This window comes from Coenobita brevimanus, chromosome 29, assembly GCF_032717465.1.
Source record: "Coenobita brevimanus isolate Jiangsu-jjx chromosome 29, ASM3271746v2, whole genome shotgun sequence".
Taxonomy (NCBI): Eukaryota; Metazoa; Arthropoda; class Malacostraca; order Decapoda; family Coenobitidae; genus Coenobita; species Coenobita brevimanus.
Window position 1 is genome coordinate 5319048 of NC_136982.1, and position 18238 is coordinate 5337285.

The 18238-nt window shown below is 41.0% G+C and overlaps 1 protein-coding gene across 1 annotated transcript in view; it reads left to right on the forward strand.

Moving 5' to 3' along the window:
* The window catches only part of LOC145394910 (cell adhesion molecule 3-like), a 197316-nt gene that overhangs the window by 145099 nt on the left and 33979 nt on the right, over positions 1 to 18238 (forward strand). The window contains exon 5 of the mRNA XM_080268660.1: positions 5908 to 6070. Within this exon, the coding sequence (XP_080124786.1) occupies positions 5908 to 6070 (163 nt within the window). The remainder of the gene's footprint in view (positions 1 to 5907; positions 6071 to 18238) is intronic.

The window sequence follows — 18238 nt, forward strand, 5'->3', positions numbered from 1 at the left end:
GTTTTTGAAGCATTAAAAATAACAATATTACTTTTACCCCAATCAGATATACAAGCCAAGTCAGACATTAGGTGTGCCATTGCCTCTTCCCTTGTTCGTTGAAGTAACTGCTGAGATGGACGCTGTAGGAAGCGAATGGAAAGGTGAAAGATGGAGCATCAACATATGAGTGGATAGGGTTAGATATACAGCTTAGAAGGCCATTAGCGAGTAGAAAAATGAGAGTTGCTGATAGAACAAAGCCCTGAGGAACACCGTTATTGATAGTTCAAGGAGAAGAACAGTGGCTGTCTACAACAGCAGCTATAGAACTGCCAGAAAGGAAGCTAGAGATGAAGTTACAGATAGAAGGATAGAAACCGTAAGAGGGCAGTTTAGGGGAGGAGGGGTATAATAATCCTTTAACGTATGAATTTACAGTTTTGAATTAGACATTTGAAATTACCAGCCTGTTTTCGTAAGTGTTAATATAATGTAATGGCTGCAAGAGCTATGATCTTTATATACTGAATTCAGACACTAAAAGATTATTGGTATAGATTAATGAGGTAATATAATTGGAAATAATCTTTTTAGCTAGGGTTACATTTGAGGTCGCTACGACTTCGACGTTCTGATCTTTTGGATGGATGACTTTCTATCTATTGCCAGATGCCTTAATCCCGTAAGAGTTGACCACAAACAAACCGCCTTCATGTTGCCCTGTTCCCTGCCATTTCGCTGCTCTCCTCCCAACTTACACCCCCTCTCATATACCTCTCTGCTCCATCCCTCCATATCATCATCAGTCTCCCCCTTCCTCTCCCCCCTCCACGTCTCTCACATACACTCTTCTAGTTAGTCTTTCACTTTCAAACCTTTGAACTTGGCCAAACAACCTCAGTGCATTTCTCCTAGCACTTTCTATTATATCCACCTCCTCACTACAATGCTCTTTCACTTCCTCTTTTGTCAGTCTGAATGTCCATGCAACTCCATATACTCCTCTCAAATAACTAATTTCCGCTGCCCTCACTCTTGACTTGTGTCCTTCCAACAAGGTCCAGGTTTCACTTCTATACGTTAGAGTGGGGATCACAATACTGCCATACAGAGACTTTTATTTTCATGGCCGCTTCCCTATATCTTAACACTGGTGTCAGTGAACCAGCAACATTTCTTCCTTTTCGACCCCTTTCAAGTACTTCATCTTCTAAACTTCCATCCCTACTCAGCACACTACCCAAGTATTTATATGCACTCAAATTTTCCCATTCCTCACAATCCAGTCTCACTTTGCATTCAGCGACTTCATTCCCCTTGAAGACCAGAACTTTACTCTTCCCTACATTCGCCTTTAGTCTGTTTCTTACATACCCTCTTAAACTCATTCACCAAGCCTTGCAGTTCCCCTTCGTCTTTACATAACAGTACAGTGTCATCTGCAAACAACAGAATAGGAAGATTCCAAACACTGCCGTCTCTTATAAGTACCTCTCCAACATCCACTGCCCTGCCTTGTATGTCTTTTATAACCCCATCCATATACAGATTGAACAACCATGGCGACATGACGCATTCCTGTTTCAATCCAACATTCTGATAGAAAAATTCACTTAGTTGACTATTCACACGCACTGCAGCCCTAGCACCCTCATACATTCTCTTTACGGCATTCAGCCTCTTCTCATTTACTCCATATATTATTTTCATTGTCCACATTCCTTGTCTATCCCCACTCTGTTAGATGCTCTTTCCAAATCCACGAAGGCAGCATACAACTTCTTTCCCTTCTCTAGAAACTTGTCCACTTAACGCCTTGGGATGAACATGTGATCTACACAACCTCTTCCCTTCCTGAAACATCCCTGTTCTTCTCCAGTTAATTGAACTGTTATTTCTTTAACTCTGTCAATAAATATCCTACCATATATTTTCCCTATTAGACTAAGAAGACTAATAACCGTATTATTACCACACACTTCTATTTCCCCTTTTCCTTTGTACGGGGGAATAATTATACCTGAATTCCAATCATCCACGACTATACCTTCCTACCAGGCCAGTTTGCATATCTTCCAAATCAATTCTATTGCTATCTCTCTCCAGTGCTTCAGCACACACTTCATCAGTTCCTGGGGCTTTCCCCATTTTGACTTTCTTCATTGCTTCCATTACTTCCATCCTACTTATCTCTTCCTCCTTTCTCATCTACCTCCTTTACCTTGTTTATTTTTTATTGGTTCCCATAAACCCCACGGAATAACTGACGGTGCGGGGAAAATAATGGGGTAAAGATAATCTTGGTAATAATAATGATAATGATGGTGATGGTGCGGATGGTGATTGATATACATATGGAGTGATTAGAGAAGTGGTCTGCGGGAACGAGCGTTGAATCCCTGGCCGGAACAGGGAACAGTTTGATGATATTCGTTGAAATAGACAGCAATGATCTCTCACGTCACCTACTGACATGTCACAAAAATAACCCCACTAATACTATGACACCAGTCCTGAAAGTCAATGCCCATGCATTTACCAGTGTGGTTAGTGATTGTTAGTGCTTTAGTGGTGACGTATTAAAGAGTGTGACACGTAAAAGGACTCCTGGGACTCAGTGACCGAAGTGTCAAGCCTGTGTCCAAAGTCGGACACAAAAAAGGGAAAAACGCTTACCGTATACACAACACTCATATATATCTGTACAGTACAGTCATACATTCTCTGCAAGGTGTCCCATAAGTCTGACATCGTAGGGATTAATGCATATTTTTTTTCTCTCTAGATACTTGAATATGGGGGTGATTATGAACAGATTCCATAAAAGTTTCCATGAAGCTGGACTTACGGGACACCCTGTATTTATACACAGAGAAGTCATAAGAATACTTAATAAGCACTGAATGTACACACGGCCGTCACGCAAGTCCATAACAAAAGAATATTTCATAACACACACACACACACACACACACACACACACACACACACACACACACACACACACACACACACACACACACACACACACACACACACGATGTATTGCTATAGGGCAGGCAACAGCAGACAGCAGCCTGTATTAAGATCTTTATTTCCAGGCCTGGAAACCCTCTGCTGTAGGAGAGAGAGAGAGAGAGAGAGAGAGAGAGAGAGAGTACAGTATTTTAACTGTACATTAAAGTATTTTAGGAGAGAGAGAGAGAGAGAGAGAGAGAGTACAGTATTTTAACTGTACATTAAAGTATTTTAGGAGAGAGAGAGAGAGAGAGAGAGAGAGAGAGAGAGAGAGTACAGTATTTTAACTGTACATTAAAGTATTTTAGAAGAGAGAGAGAGAGAGAGAGAGAGAGAGAGAGAGAGAGAGAGAGAGAGAGAGAGAGAGAGAGTACAGTATTTTAACTGTACATTAAAGTATTTTAGAAGAGAGAGAGAGAGAGAGAGAGTACAGTATTTTAACTGTACATTAAAGTATTTTAGAATATATTCGTAAATCTGAAAACTGCCCTTAAATACTTGAAATACACTGGAGGTGTTTCTGTTGTGGTGTGTATATATAGAAGTGTTATACTCGCATTGGAATATTTGGTTTGCTGAGAAGATAAATGTGTTGGAATAACCCTTCTGTTTGAACAGTTCGAGACATAGTTGTTGCACCGTTATAACTGGGTGATTCTGCTGCCCGGATATACAAATGTCTCAAGTTCTTGTGTGTCCTGTACAGGGAGGATGGTGGACTGAAAAGGGCAGCATCAACTTGCAGTCTGTCGCGTTCACATTCAGACTACCTTAGGGTTAGAACTACAACGACACTTTGAAATCAAGGCACATCATGGAGTGTATGTACCTTGAGTCAGTGTGGACCATTACTGATATGTATTAGGATTTGTGTAGGCCAGAGCGAGTGTGTCCCGTAAACGGTAAATTATAGCCGCTTCACAAGCTTTTTCAACTCCTGCCTTAACTCCTTCGCTTCCACGACGTATTTCTCATTTTGATAAGGGAAGCATGAGGCGACTTTATCCTACTTCCAAATACCTGGAGTTGTGATATGATATATATATATATATATATATATATATATATATATATATATATATATATATATATATATAAACCATTCCATAAAAAAAACTAAGTTATACTGTAATAATCGAGAGTAACACTTGTACCGCATGTTGCTCTGAATATCCGATTCCCTGAGGCCTGGCAGTCCTACTCATAATCAGTGTCACATACCTTCCTTCATATGTCACTACTTGGTTATTAATACCCACAGTCTTGTTATACCTTATATGGAGTAGATAGGAAATTCTTGAATGCCGTGAAGAGTATGTATGAGGGTGCTAAGGCTGCAGTGCTCGTAGATAGTGAACTGAGTGAATTTTTCTATTTGAATGTTGGCTTGAAACAGGGATATGTTATGTCTCAATGGCTGTTCAATCTGTATATGGATGGGGTTATAAAAGAGGTACAAGGTAGGGCAGTGGGTATTGGAGCGGCTCTAATGAGAGAGGGCAGTGCTCGGAAGCCTCCTGTACTGTTGTTTGCAGATGATACTGTGTTGTAAGTGACGATGAAGGGGAGCTGCAAGGCCTGGTGGCTGAGTTTGGGAGTGTTATAGAAGCGAAATCTAAAGGTGAATGTAGGGAAGAGTATTGTTTTGGTGTTCGGGAGAAATGAAGTCACTAAATGTACAGTGAGGTTGGATGGTGGGGAAATGGAAAATGTGAGTGCATTTAAGTACTTGGATAGTGTGATGAGTAAGGATGGAAGTTTGGAGGATGAAGTTCATGAAAGGGTAAACAAGGAAGAAAGGTTGCTGGTTCTTTGAAAGTAGTGATAGGAAATAGGGAAGTGAGCATAGAAGTAAAAAAAGGCGCTGTATGACAGTATTGTGATACCAACTCTAACTTACGGAAGTGAAGCTTGGACACTGTTGAACGGATACAAGACAAGACTGAGAGCGGTGGAAATGAGCTATTTGAGAGGAGCCTGTGGAGTTACATTGAGAGACAGACTGACAAATGAGGAAGTAAAGGAGCGTTGTGGTGTGGATGTGGATGTGATAGAAAGCGTTAGGAGAAATACATTGAGGTGGTTTGACCATGTGGAGAGGATGGGGAGCAAGAGACTAAAGAGAAGAGTGTATATAAGTGAGGTGGATGGGGGAAAAGGAAGGGAGGGACCGATCCTGAGATGGAGAGATGGAGTGGAGAGGTATATGAGAGAGGGTCGTATAAGCTGGAGTGAGGGACGTGAAATGGCGGGGGACAGAGCGACATGGAAGCGATTTGTTTGCGGCCACCCCTTTAGGGGATTAAGGAGTCTGGCAGTAGATAGATAGGTTGTCTATAATGACTCATTTCTTTCATTTTCATTTATGACTTTTGTGATAGCGTAGCACGGGGATTTGTGCGACAGGTAAATGAGTCTTTGGGAAAATGAAACTGTATACGAAATCTGATCTCCATGTGGCTCCTTGTCCCAGTCTCGAATCTGTCTCACATTCTTCTGGTCAGCGCGTCACTTCTTATCCTCTTGACCATCACCTCCCTTCACCAGCACTATACTTTCTTTACAACACCAGCCATAACCTCTACCACATTATCACAGCATCCACCACCACCCTGATTAACTAAACACCTCACCCCAGATGCGCGCGGTGTGAGGAAAGACATTAACGAAATTAGCCTAACCAAATATCCTGACCTAACCTCACCTTACTTTACCTAGCTTAAACTAGCCTATTCTTGCCTAGACTATTGTAATATAACATTATTTAATATGCTGTGATGTCACATCACATAACGTAATATAACAACCCAAACCTACTCATACCGAACCAATCATAAACTACCCTAGGCTTATGATCTAAGCTAATTAAATCTAATCTAACCTAAACACAACACACTTCGCCCGCAGTTGCGGTCGGTGTGGGTGGGGGAGGAGGGTCAGTACCGCACCCTGAGTAACCTGACGTTAGCACAGGCAGGTCGGGACCACCACAACGCTTCGGTGGCCTGTATCGTCACACACCCCTCATTGCAACACCCGGCATCAGCCACCCTCACGCTCAACATCCAGTGTTAGTGGGTATACTGTACTGTTTAATATGTAGTGTGTAGTGTGTGGTTTAGTATGTAGTTTACTATACATATGTAGTAATTAGTTTGATATATGATTTCCCTTTACTTGATTCTATTGGCACTGTATTTTATTGTTATGGCCAGCATTCAGCTTTAGTATAAACACCCGTCAACAAGATCAGTGGCCATCTGTGGTGTCCGAACATGCTACTCATGAGTTTGAAGCATGGTGGCGAAGTGCATGATAAACAGTGGATTGGCAGAGGGATCTTGCACACGTATACCAACTCCCTTTCTTAGTGTGTGGGTGACTGACTGACTAGCGGCAGCCCCTGTAGGTTGGTAAATGGCAAATGACTGCCACAAAGGAGCTTAATGTGTGTCCTTAGCCCACGTACAGTACAAAAATGAGAAGCAGAATGAGGTTTAGAATATGAGAAATGTACGTAACGGACTGGCCTTTGAACAAAGTAGTTAAATATGCTGTGAGCTAGAACTTAGGTAACTGAATGATTTTAGGAAATACACTCGTATGTCGCCAGACACTTACCAATTATTATTTAGGTACTGCAGCCAATGCAGGATAGACTTGCGGCAGATACCAGTGCCTGAAACTTTGATTCACCGACGAACCTGCTCGTCTACATGTTTATTTTCTTTCTCCATTACCATACTCCAACACCGGAGTTGCCCACTGATCGGTTGGATTGACCTTCAAATTTTCTAACTAGTGCAAAATTGATTGTAAGATTATATTTACCTTGTATAATGCATCGTACACAATTTTATATATGGTTCAGCTTTCAGTGTGAATATGATATTGCATGGAAAAACATTATTTATGATTAACATTTACTTTGTACAATACTGACAGCATGGAGTTGCATGGTTTATCATTCCTTATAATTTAAATTTCTGCCTAGATCTGCTGTCAGTATGTGACACCGTCATGAGTCTTGGATCTAACGTACTTTCCACTGGACAGGGGGATGATGTGTTTTGGTGTCGAGGATAGCCAGGTGGGTAAATTGTGTCTGGTGCATGGCAACATGGGTTCTGGCCTGCTCCAGATGCCAGACGAAATGTACATCCAATTTTGATATATCTTATCTGGTTACAAAATTAATTTTTAAGATATTATTTCTTACTCAAAAAATATGGGCCGTGATGTTCCTCGACACATCTGCAATATACCTTTCATACAAAAATCAGCTCCAATAAAGAGAATATCTGCCCATAAATCACTGGCTACCCTTCGATACTATGACGTCTTTCTGTATTTTATCCTTGGTGTTACGAGGTATTTTACCCGGCATAGAGAAGTTCCTAGTAGTGAGAGGAATAATTAAGGTTGTATCTGACCTCCAATTGATATATTTCCCCTAAACTTAAAAAAAAAAAAAACTTCAAAAACAAAAGTAACTTGGAACGATCTACAGCACCGGTATGTAATCCAGTGAAGTGATTAAGAGGAATAATAATAATAAGAAATAAGTATTACGTCAGAGTTACATGTAACATGAAGGTGACGAAATTGTGTAAAGAAAAAATGTTAAATGCTTTTCTGTCTGTACTTAATCCCCTTCATGTCGCATTTGTCGCTTTGATGTAAAAATCATTTTGCGAATATATCCTTTCCACATTTCAACATTCTCTGTGAAAGTACGAGCTTCCTTTTCCATGCTCTCCATCCTTCTTTCCATCTGTTTTCTTCTGTGTTTTTTATATACTGGTTTCCTGTCTCTGTCACCACATGTTTTCACTCCAGTAAAGTTCTGCTGTAGGATACCGTGTCGTTTTTTTTTTCTTTTTAATCGTGTTTTATTACTGTTTTATTCCTGCTTCGTCACTATACACCCCCGTCACCACGATTTTTGGTTTCATCCTCAGCCTGTTTTGTGTGTATGTGTGTGTGTGTGTGTGTGTGTGTGTGTGTGTGTGTGAGAGAGAGACAGAGACAGAGAGAGAGAACAAAGATCAAACTCCAGTACAAATTCTCCATATGTATACAGGTAATGCCATATGTACAGGTAATGCCTTATGTACTCACATTCTGTATTCCGTGTATCACAAACCTACCCTGTACTTGTCCCTCAGTCAGTCCTTACTCACGTGTTCTCATTATGTAATGTTTCCCTCTGTACAGTCGGGAACAAAAGGTCGCCTGCTGTTGCTTTGCGTCTGTTTAACACCAAGGGCATGCCTGTCACTCCCCTCTCAGATGCATCATGTCAGAGAGAATTAAATATGGGAAAAGAACCATACCAAGCCTATCTCAGTTTAAGAATTTTTAGCCAGCAGAGGAAAGTGAGAAGCAGAAGAGATGAAACAATAGGCGAAACTTTGTCCCAGACTGTGCATCACGTACGGTGATCACATTACAGGCATTACTGTAATTAGCACAGTTGTACATCCCCTCGTAAATCCCAAACAGCTGGTTGAAAGTACGGGCTGTCTTAAGGGAAAAACAGCTCTAAGGGATTGTAAGGTAAAAGTGTGGTGTGTAGGGGTGGATGTTGAGAGCGCTTACCCCATCACGCCTTCAATGTTATCCTTCTTGTAACCTTTAATCCAGTCAGTATGAAGGCGTCTTTATAAAGTTATTCTCTGTGTTTCCAAACAGTTTTACATAGTTCACGAGAAACTTTACAAGTAGAGGGATCACATTTAGCAAAGATTTCATAAACCCTTCACTTCTAGAGTATTCTCTCAGGCTAAACAATACTATTTATTCGTAGCCTGATTAAACTAAAAATCATGACATCGGAGTGAAGGGAAACAACACTCTCAGGCTCCTATTAAGATTCAGTAATGAAATTGTTGGACGTTAGCTAGAACATACTGCTTGCGTTATCTCGATCATTAGGTTAGCTCTTTCAGCACCACGATGTCTTCTTTATTTCTGGTATATTCATCTTAATGCACCGCCAGAAGACATTACTTATGTTTAGGAATATCTTTCCCTTTCTCTTACCTTTCCCCCCTTCTTCCTCGCTTTCCATGTTCTTCGTTCCAATTTTTCCTTCCTCTCTTCCTTCACCCTTTCATATTTTTTTCTTCTTTTCTCCTCTCCCTCTCGCCTATATCGTCCATTCACCCCAAACCTCTCTTCTAAGATACTGGCAAGGTTATCATAAGGATGATTTAAGGAGGCAGTACTTGCAAATTAACCGTTTTATTACGATGGCGTTTGTGATGTTATGTTTCCTTTTTCCATCGTCACACGATTTTAGTCAGGTATATTTATTCAGGTACTAAAAGACGCATATCAATGAACGGGTTACACACAGTTTCTAGTAACACCTTCAGTATACGGAGACAAGTTGACTTCGTTTTTTTTTTTTTTCCCACGACCGGACTATTTTCTCAGGTTGCAAGAAATATTTCACTTATGCAATTAAAACACTATTGTTTAATCCTATCACCATATTGCAATGTATTTATTGTACGTGTGTTCCTGGTTCCTCACCCTGCCCTTGGGTGGTAAAGGAGGTCCGGATGATGCTGATGATGATGATGATGTGTTCCTGGTACCACAAGACGACTACATTCGTTCTAGAAAAGAGACTAGGAACTGAGGTATTGACACAGAATTGGAACGAGGTAAAGGTAATAAGTATGGTGGTAATGATGAAGATGATTATAATAATTATGATGATTGTGGTGGTAATGATGGTGGTGGTGTTAGTGATGAACTGGCAGAGACTTTTTTGTAACACATACACCATATACACACCCACGAACTCAAACACATGCAGGCAAACTCATACATTCTCAAAGTACACAAGGAAGCCATAACGTTACGCAATATGGATTGAATGTACACACAGGCGTGGCACGCAAGTCCAGAATAATGATATATTTCGTATCGCCGCACTCACGCATAGAGAGAGAGAGAGAGAGAGAGCGAGAGAGTGTGTGTGTGTGTTAACCTTCTATACTTAGTTATAAATTAAAGTGCAGAAGAATGATGCCCTCACCTGATGGCACCAATACAGCAAAAGCAAACGAAACAAAAGCATTCGGGGACCGAATGCTAATCACCCGCCAAAATGTGTAGTAGTAGTAGTAGTAGTAGTTTTGTTCACTAGGCAGTCAGTCCGAACGGCCCCGAGTCCCCAAGGAAGGCCACGGCCGAGACCGGGCTCTCCCACAAAGCTCTCAAGGAGTGTATGTTGTGTTGCTGGCGTAAGTGATTGTGTGTAGTGCAGTCTTCCATAATGTGGGATGCTGTGTTGCATCCTGGACAGGCATCAGCGACGGAGTCATCCTCTTCTGATTATTTAAGAGGGCTGGATGATGCCCACAACAAACCACATTTGAAGAAAATTCGCAAAACTCTTCGGAATTCATTAGTCTAGTCTCACTAGAAGCCAATCCATATTAAAAATAAAGTAGAAGCGTTTGGGGAACGAATTCTAATTGCCTGCCAAAATAAATTATCACTAAGGTACAAGTTACCTATAAGCCAGATATGAAGACGAGATAATTTGGTAACACACACACACACACACACACCGAGGCACCGAGGAGAGCAGATGGACGTCGCCACTGCTCTGTACTTGGCCAGCTTGGCCAGCGGCATTACCTAAATTAGTATCTTTATATGAGTCAAGCTCTGTACAAGGTTAGACTAAATGGTGCTCTGATATAAAAAAAGAAGAAGTTTTAAGTAAGACTTGGTCAAACAGAAAAGAAAACAAAGCAGCGCAAGAATGGGCACAATCAGCTGATTGTTGTTAAGTCCACAATCTGCCCCAGGGAATGTAAGTACTGTATGCACTTTCAGTACTGCAAAATGACCACATACTTTAGTAAAGCAGATTTGGAAAAGAAAAGGGATAAAGGTAGAAAGCAGGATGATGATTTCTACCGAGAGCTGGTTGAAATAGAGACTCACAATAAACTGGTGGAACGAGTACACAGGTTAGAGATGGCTTTTCAAAATGAGATTGATGAAATTAAGAAACAGATGCACTTGCAAAAGGAAGAAATAGAAAAATTAGGAAAGGAAGTCAACAAGAAAGACACAACCATAGATGAGCTAACAGTTGAAGTGGGTACACTTAGGGGGAAAGTTAGTGAAATGGCGAGTACAGTAATCAACCATGACAGTATTATGGAAGAGTTCAAAAATGATACAGAGACAGTTAGGCAAGTAAGCAGTCTGATAGACCAGAGCAGTGATATTGAGGAGAAGATAACACAGGTGAATGACGCTGTGCAAAGCTACAAAAATGATATGGAAACCACTTACGCAGAAATGGTGAAAGTAAAGAAAGACTTGGAAACAAGAGTGGAAGAAAAAAGCATTAAAAAGGATGTGAAAAGAATAATCCATAACAATCCTAAGTTAGTCAGAGATTCAGTAGATATCAACAAATCTATAGAATCACTGGTATAGAAGAGGAAGAAGTAAAAAAAACAAGATCTCAAGAGACAAAAAGGAGATGGCAAATGTAATGGGCATATTGAAAGAAGTATCAGAGGAAATCTGTAGTAAAGACATAGAGGAACACAAAAGGTTAGGGAAATACGAGAAAAGCAAGTCAAGACCCCTAAAGGTAACCTTCCAGAGTGTAAACACCGTGGAGGAGATACTAAAAAATGTAATGAATCTTATGGAAAAAGAGGAGTTCAAAAATGTATGGATAAAAAGATGCCTAACACAAGAGGAACTGGAATTACTGAAAGAGAAGAGGGAGGAAGCAAAAACAAAAAATGAGGGAAGATCAGAGGAGGAGAAGAATACATTTTTTTTTTTTTTTACAAAGTAATTGGATTGCAGGTACGAAAGTGGTACATAAACAGGAGGGAATAAAAAGGAGGAAGGTAGTAGAACCAAATCATGACAAGTATATAAACAAGATGATTAAGTTGATATACTCAAATGTGGATGGAATGGTATCTAAATTATTAGAGATGAATGATTATGTCAGAGAAAATGAACCGCATATAATATGCTTAACTGAAACAAAATTAACACCAAGATATCAAATGACATCCTAAACTTAGAGGAATATATTATATGGAGAAGAGATAGGAACTTAAAAAAAGGAGGAGGAATTATAATAATAACTAAGAAAAATCTAAAAGTCAAAGAAATAGAACTAGATATACTCTCACAAGTAGAACTGATTGCAGTAGAGATAAATACATCTGAAGGGAAAGTAATTGTAGCCAGTTTGTACATGCCACCCAGATCAAAGACATGGGAGAGAGGCGAATATGAGGATCTGGCAGAGAGTACAATTCAGAGTTTAAGAGCTGCTGATTGGGAGGCCCTGAGGCAGAACTTCTTTGATTTTCCCTGGAGAGAGTATTGCATCCATGGCCAACAGCCATATGAGTTTGCCTTGCGCGTTATGGAGGTTATTCTCTCAGGCATTGAAGCATACATTCCCTTCTCTTATCCTTTGACTAATGCAAAAAAAAAAAAAAAACTTGGTTTAATCACGCTTGTTCTAATGCTGTCCACAACAAGGAGAAGGCCTACAAAAGGTGCCAGAGCCAACCTACCCCTGAATCTCATCTCTTGTATGTTTCTGCCTGGAATCATGCTAAGTCTGTTCTTCGCTCTTCTGTAAATAATTTCCTTCGTACTTAATGCTCTGAACTCTTCAACTCGAATTCTTCCTGTTTCTTCTGGTATCTTGCCAAAAACATTTCTAACAACTTTACTTCATCACCATTCCCTCCTCTTTTCCACTCTTATGGGTCTGCAGCTATTTCTCCTACCGATAAAGCAGAACTCTTCATTCAGACTTTCTCCTCCACTTCCGCCTTAGACGATTCTGGTGCTGTTCCTTCATCACTTTCCCCCCTCTGATTTCCTCATGTGTAATATTAAAATTTTTTCAGCTGGTGTATTTTCTGCCATCACTGGTCTCAGTACAAACAAGGCATATGGACCTGATGGGATCCCTCCTGTTATCCTCAAGAACTGTGCTTTTGTGCTTACACCCTGCCTAGATAAACTCTTTCACCTTTGAATATCAACTTGTACCTTTCCTTCCTGCTGGAATTCTGCTCTCAATCAGTCTGTCCCAAAGAAGGGCGACCATTCGCAATTGCTTTTAACTCCTGTATTTCAAACGTTTTTGAGTCTGTTCTTTAAAAAAAATAATAATAATAATAATGCACCTTTCCTATCATAGCCATTTTCTGATCGTCAGTATGGGTTCCGCCAGGGACGTTCCACTGGTGATCTCACCAACAAACTCCTGGTCATCCTCCTTTCGGGACTTTGGCGTAAGCTTTGCCATTTCACTTGACATCTCACACGCTTTCGATCAAGCATGGTATAGATCTTTAATTTTCAAACTGCCCTCTTACTGTTTCTATCCTACTATCTATGCCTTCATCTCTAGTTTCCTTTCCAGTCACTCTATAGCTGCTGTTGTAGGCGGTGATCATTCTTCTCCTAGAGCTATCAATGGTGGTGTTCCTCAGCGTCTTATCTCCAACTCTCTTCCTTTTATTAATCAGTGACCTACGCTGTACATCTAATCCTATCGACTCATATGCTGATACCTCCACCCTTCACCTTTCCATACACTTCCCTCAGCATCCAGTTCAGCAATGACTTCAACAGAAAAGGGATGGGGATATGGCACACCTAATGTCTGACTTGGCCCATATCTCTGATTGGGGTTAAATGCAGTATTAAGATCTTTCAACCTGACAAATTTTCCACAGGAGTATTCTCTAATCCTAAATTATACTTGGGGTTTCTTCTCGCTGGTTTTATCTTGGAAAAATCATATATCTCTTGTAAAATCTTTCGAGAGATTAGGTGTGAATTCTTTGCCCCTGCACAGTTGTTGACTTTGTACGTGGGTTTTGTTCGCCCCTGTGTAGAGTACAACTCTCACGTGTGGTGAAGCTCCCCACATACAGCTCTTCTGAACAAGGTGGAGTCAAAGACTTTTCATCTCATCAACTCTCCTCCTCTATCTGGCTCTCTTCAACCTTTGTCTCTTCACCACACTGTTGCATTCTTAGCTTTTTTCTATAGCTATTTCAATGGTCATTGCTCCTCTGTACTGTCTGCTTGCATCCCTCTGCCACTACGGTGGGTGCGTGACCCCCTTCTACCAATAAACTCTCATCCCTTTTCTGTCCATGTCTCTAATGCTAGAGTTAACCGTTACTCCCAGTCTTTCATGTATGCAACAGGTCAGCTCTGGAGCTGACTGTCTATATTTCCTACTTCCTATGATCTGTCTTTCAAACGCAGTGTGTCCAGGCATCTCAAAATGAATGGATCGTGATTTTTTTTCTTGGCTGGAACAATTGCGCGCTTCTGGCTTTTGGTTCCTTCTTTCTTACATAGAAAAAAAAAAAAAAACTCTAGGTGGCCACTTCCATAACCTCAAGTAGGATACTCACCGGACCCACTGTGTTAACCGTAATTTATACAAAACCGTCACCGCATCCTGCAGCAGGTGGTCTCAGTAAAAGATCCTCCAGGTGTGTCTGTCCCTACTCAGCAATACGCCCTCTTCTTACAACGCACCACCATTTTCCCATACATACCCTTGCACCTTTATCTCGCCATCCTGTTCTAAGTCTCCTCCTCTTCCCAACCACCCAACTCTCTTGATCAATTTCTCACTTCCGTATAAGTGCTGTGACCAAGTTGCTTTTAGTTCACTAAATGTATTTTGTGTTTACTTTATATTCTACAAAATAATTATCTCTTGTTGACTATAGACAGTCTGTTTCTCCAGCTGTTAAGATGAACAGAAAGTATATTAAACTGGAACTTTAGTTTATATCTAAAATTAAATCAGCTGAAGTGGAACAGAACCCAGGCTAGGCAGACAGAATGAGAACTTTTATGTGTGCCTTTGTTTACATATACCAAGCCAATTTCTCTATACCAGGCCAATAAAATACCCATTTCTTTTGACACGGAGTTGAGCCAGTAGTGCAAAACCTGGTCGAGAGTGATGACTAGATATCATATACTCAGCATTCGAAAAGGACAAATCAGTGTCCGCAATAGGTTGCTCCTGATGGATGACAGATAACTCAAAATCCAGATCACCCGGCCTAAAGCTGTGCAGATGAACATTCAGTAACCCTAAACAAAACAGCTTCTGTTTATCTTGAGGTTCAGTGCATTAGTATTATAATTAGACACACTGTAGTTGGTAACTAATATACACATATACACGGGCAGATGTGTAGTCACGAACCCCCTCCCCTCAAAGCAGGGTCATCTTTTTTAGATGACTAATCTAATTCGAGGATTCACAGTTGAAGGTAAATCATCTTTAATAAAATACATTGGTGCATGCACAGATGCACATTCAGGAATACAAGACAAAGTATGCTGCGCTCACGAAGAGGTCTGAATGATTTATATGGCAGCTTTGGTGACAAATTGGCCTGGTAATTAGTGAGAGATTGGTGCTACACACGGACACATACGGGCAGATTTAGTCTCATGTTTATAAGCAACCTTCTCATTTTGTATTTTATACAATAGTTAATGACTTTTAGGCTCAGACAGTGTCCTTATAGTTTTTTTTTGGTTTTTCATTTTAAGGCAGTCTGCAGGGTAGGATGAGTTTATTATTCCAGTGTACTAAAAGCCAGAGCATCCCTCTCATTCCTTGCAAAAATCATTACTCTGCTAAATTAGAAAATAGTTTAAATTATTAACTAAACTATAAAAGTAAATGAAAAAATATACTGAGCGATAGAACTATATGCAAACTTACAGTTTCTGTTAATTCTGACAGGAACATGAATATGAAAAGGAACTGCTGAATCTGTGCCTGCAAGTCATTCCAGAAAAGCAATCTTGATATCAGTGGAGTCGACAGTTACATGCAGCTCAGGGATGTATGGCAGTAAACAGTAGTGTAGCAGGGGAGGGAATTGCTCATATAGGTTTAATTAGAGAGAGAGAGAGAGAGAGAGAGAGAGAGAGAGAGTCAATAATGATTTTTGGAAACGCGTCATTCACTTCTAGATTATACCACTTCCTCATCTAGTACTTTTGTTTACTTCATTACTTTGTTAATTTTATTCATACTACCCTCATACGATTATATTCAGTCCCAGGTAAGGTGACGTTCACTTAGAGGGTCGATGATGGCTGCATCTAACCTATCCACTTTGAAAATCACTCCCACGTTGAATGAAATCGTCGTAGGTCTAATGGGGTTAACCTTTCGATAATTTTCCCCTTTTCACCAATATTTCTAAGAGAAAGCCGAAAACTATTTTAAGATTCTACACGCTCGTGTCCTTGTCTTTCTACAAAAACAAATGTCAGCCACTGCACGAATTGATTTTTAAGTTATTTCATCAATCAGTATGCACAGAACTAGGTAATATTAATCGCTTCATGGTCGGCACAATTTTCGTATTTTAATCAAGTTTAAGCCAGGGCATTTTGATCGGCTGATTATGAGTCAGAGGAAAACAATTCGAAATATGGAGAGCGTGTTATTAACCACAGATCAACAACGACATGTTCCTTTTGTTTCCCTTGCAGGTTAAAATATTATAGCATATGGTTTCCTTTCATCCTTTCTTATGAAATTTCCACGACAGCTTTTCTATGGTGCGTTGTGTTCCTTCTCACAATTTCCTGCCGGCTAAGGCCAGAGGGTTTGCTGGGTGGGGGGAACATTTCTGTTTTCGTATTCTTGCATTTTGTGTGTGTGTGTGTGTGTGTGTGTGTGTGTGTGTGTGTGTGTGTGTGTGTGTGTGTGTGTGTATTGAATAGCTGTGTAAGTTGTAACCAATCCTGTAACAAATAGCCACGAAAGAGCCAATAGACTTACTGCTGTTATCCTTCCTTTGCACTCCTTTTTTCTCCTCCTCCTTTCCCTTCCACCTCCCCCCCTCTGTCTGTCTGTCTGTCTGTCTGTCTCTGTCTCTGTCTCTCTCTCTCTCTCTCTCTCTCTCTCTCTCTCTCTCTCTCTCCCCCCTTTTGTCTGCCTTTCCCGTCTCCCATTCCTCCTCCGATCTCTCAAGCATTCTTTTCTCCTTTTGCTGTCCTTCCTCTGTTATCCTTCGTCTTCCTTTTCCCCCTCTTTCTGCCTGCTTCTCTTCCTCTTTTCCCCTTCCTGTTTCCTTCTTTCATCTGCCTTGTTTTCTTCCCCTTTCTCTTTTTCTATTTCTTCCTCCCTCTTCTCCTCCCCTTGTCTTTCTGGCGTTGCTGTCCTTTCCTTATTGTAGTAGTCTGTCCATTCTCTTAAAGGAGTTCCCTAGCAAGGATCATACATCCTTAAACAATTATCCTCCTTTCTTATGTTCTTATTCCTTCTCTACTTCTCTTCCTGCAGCTCCTGCTCCTGCTGCTACATTTACTGCTCCTGTTCCTCTGCCAACCCTCTGCTCCCCTCCCCTTTTTTCCTCCCTCACCGTCCTTCCTCCTCATTCTTCTTTCATCTCCCTCTCTCTTTTGCTTCCCCCTTCCGTTCCCTATCCTTCCCCTTCCCGCATTCCAACCTTCCCTTACCCACCTATCCTTCCTTCTTTCATCTTTCTTTCTCCACCTCACCCCAGTACTTTCCCCTCTTTCTTTTATCACGCCTGCTCTCCTTCTCCCTCCTCCACTCTCACTCTTCTTCCTTTATATTCCTTCTTCCTCCTTCATCTCAGCATTGACCATTGCTGTAACGCTACCATTATTTGTTCCTTTAATTTGTCTGTTTTCTTTCTTCCCTCTTATTTTCCTTCCTTCCTTCCTTCCTCCCTCGCTCCCTCCCTCGCTCCCTCGCTCCCTCCTCTTCCTCCTCCTCCTCCTCCTATATCCCCACCTCCCTTTTTCTGTTCCTTCATCACCGTCTCCTCCCATCCCCATCCCTCCCTTCTCCTTCCATCAATTTTCCTTATCCTTTCCTTCTTCCTCATTCCCCTTCCTCCTCCCTCCTTCCCACTCTTAGTCTCTCTCCCTCACTTCCAAATTTGTCTTCATTCCTCTTCCTTCTGCTTACTCTTTCATCTTGTTATCCTTCCGGCCTCTCCTCCTTCACATTCTGTTCCCCCTCCTTCTCCCTCAGCTTCCTTCTGTTCTCCCTTTCCTTCCCTTCCATTCCCTGTCTTCCCTCCCTCTGTCGTTCTTCCTCCTTCCCACTCCTCCTTACCTTACCAGTAAATATCCCTCCCTACCCTCTTCCCTCCAGTCCCTTCCTTCTCCA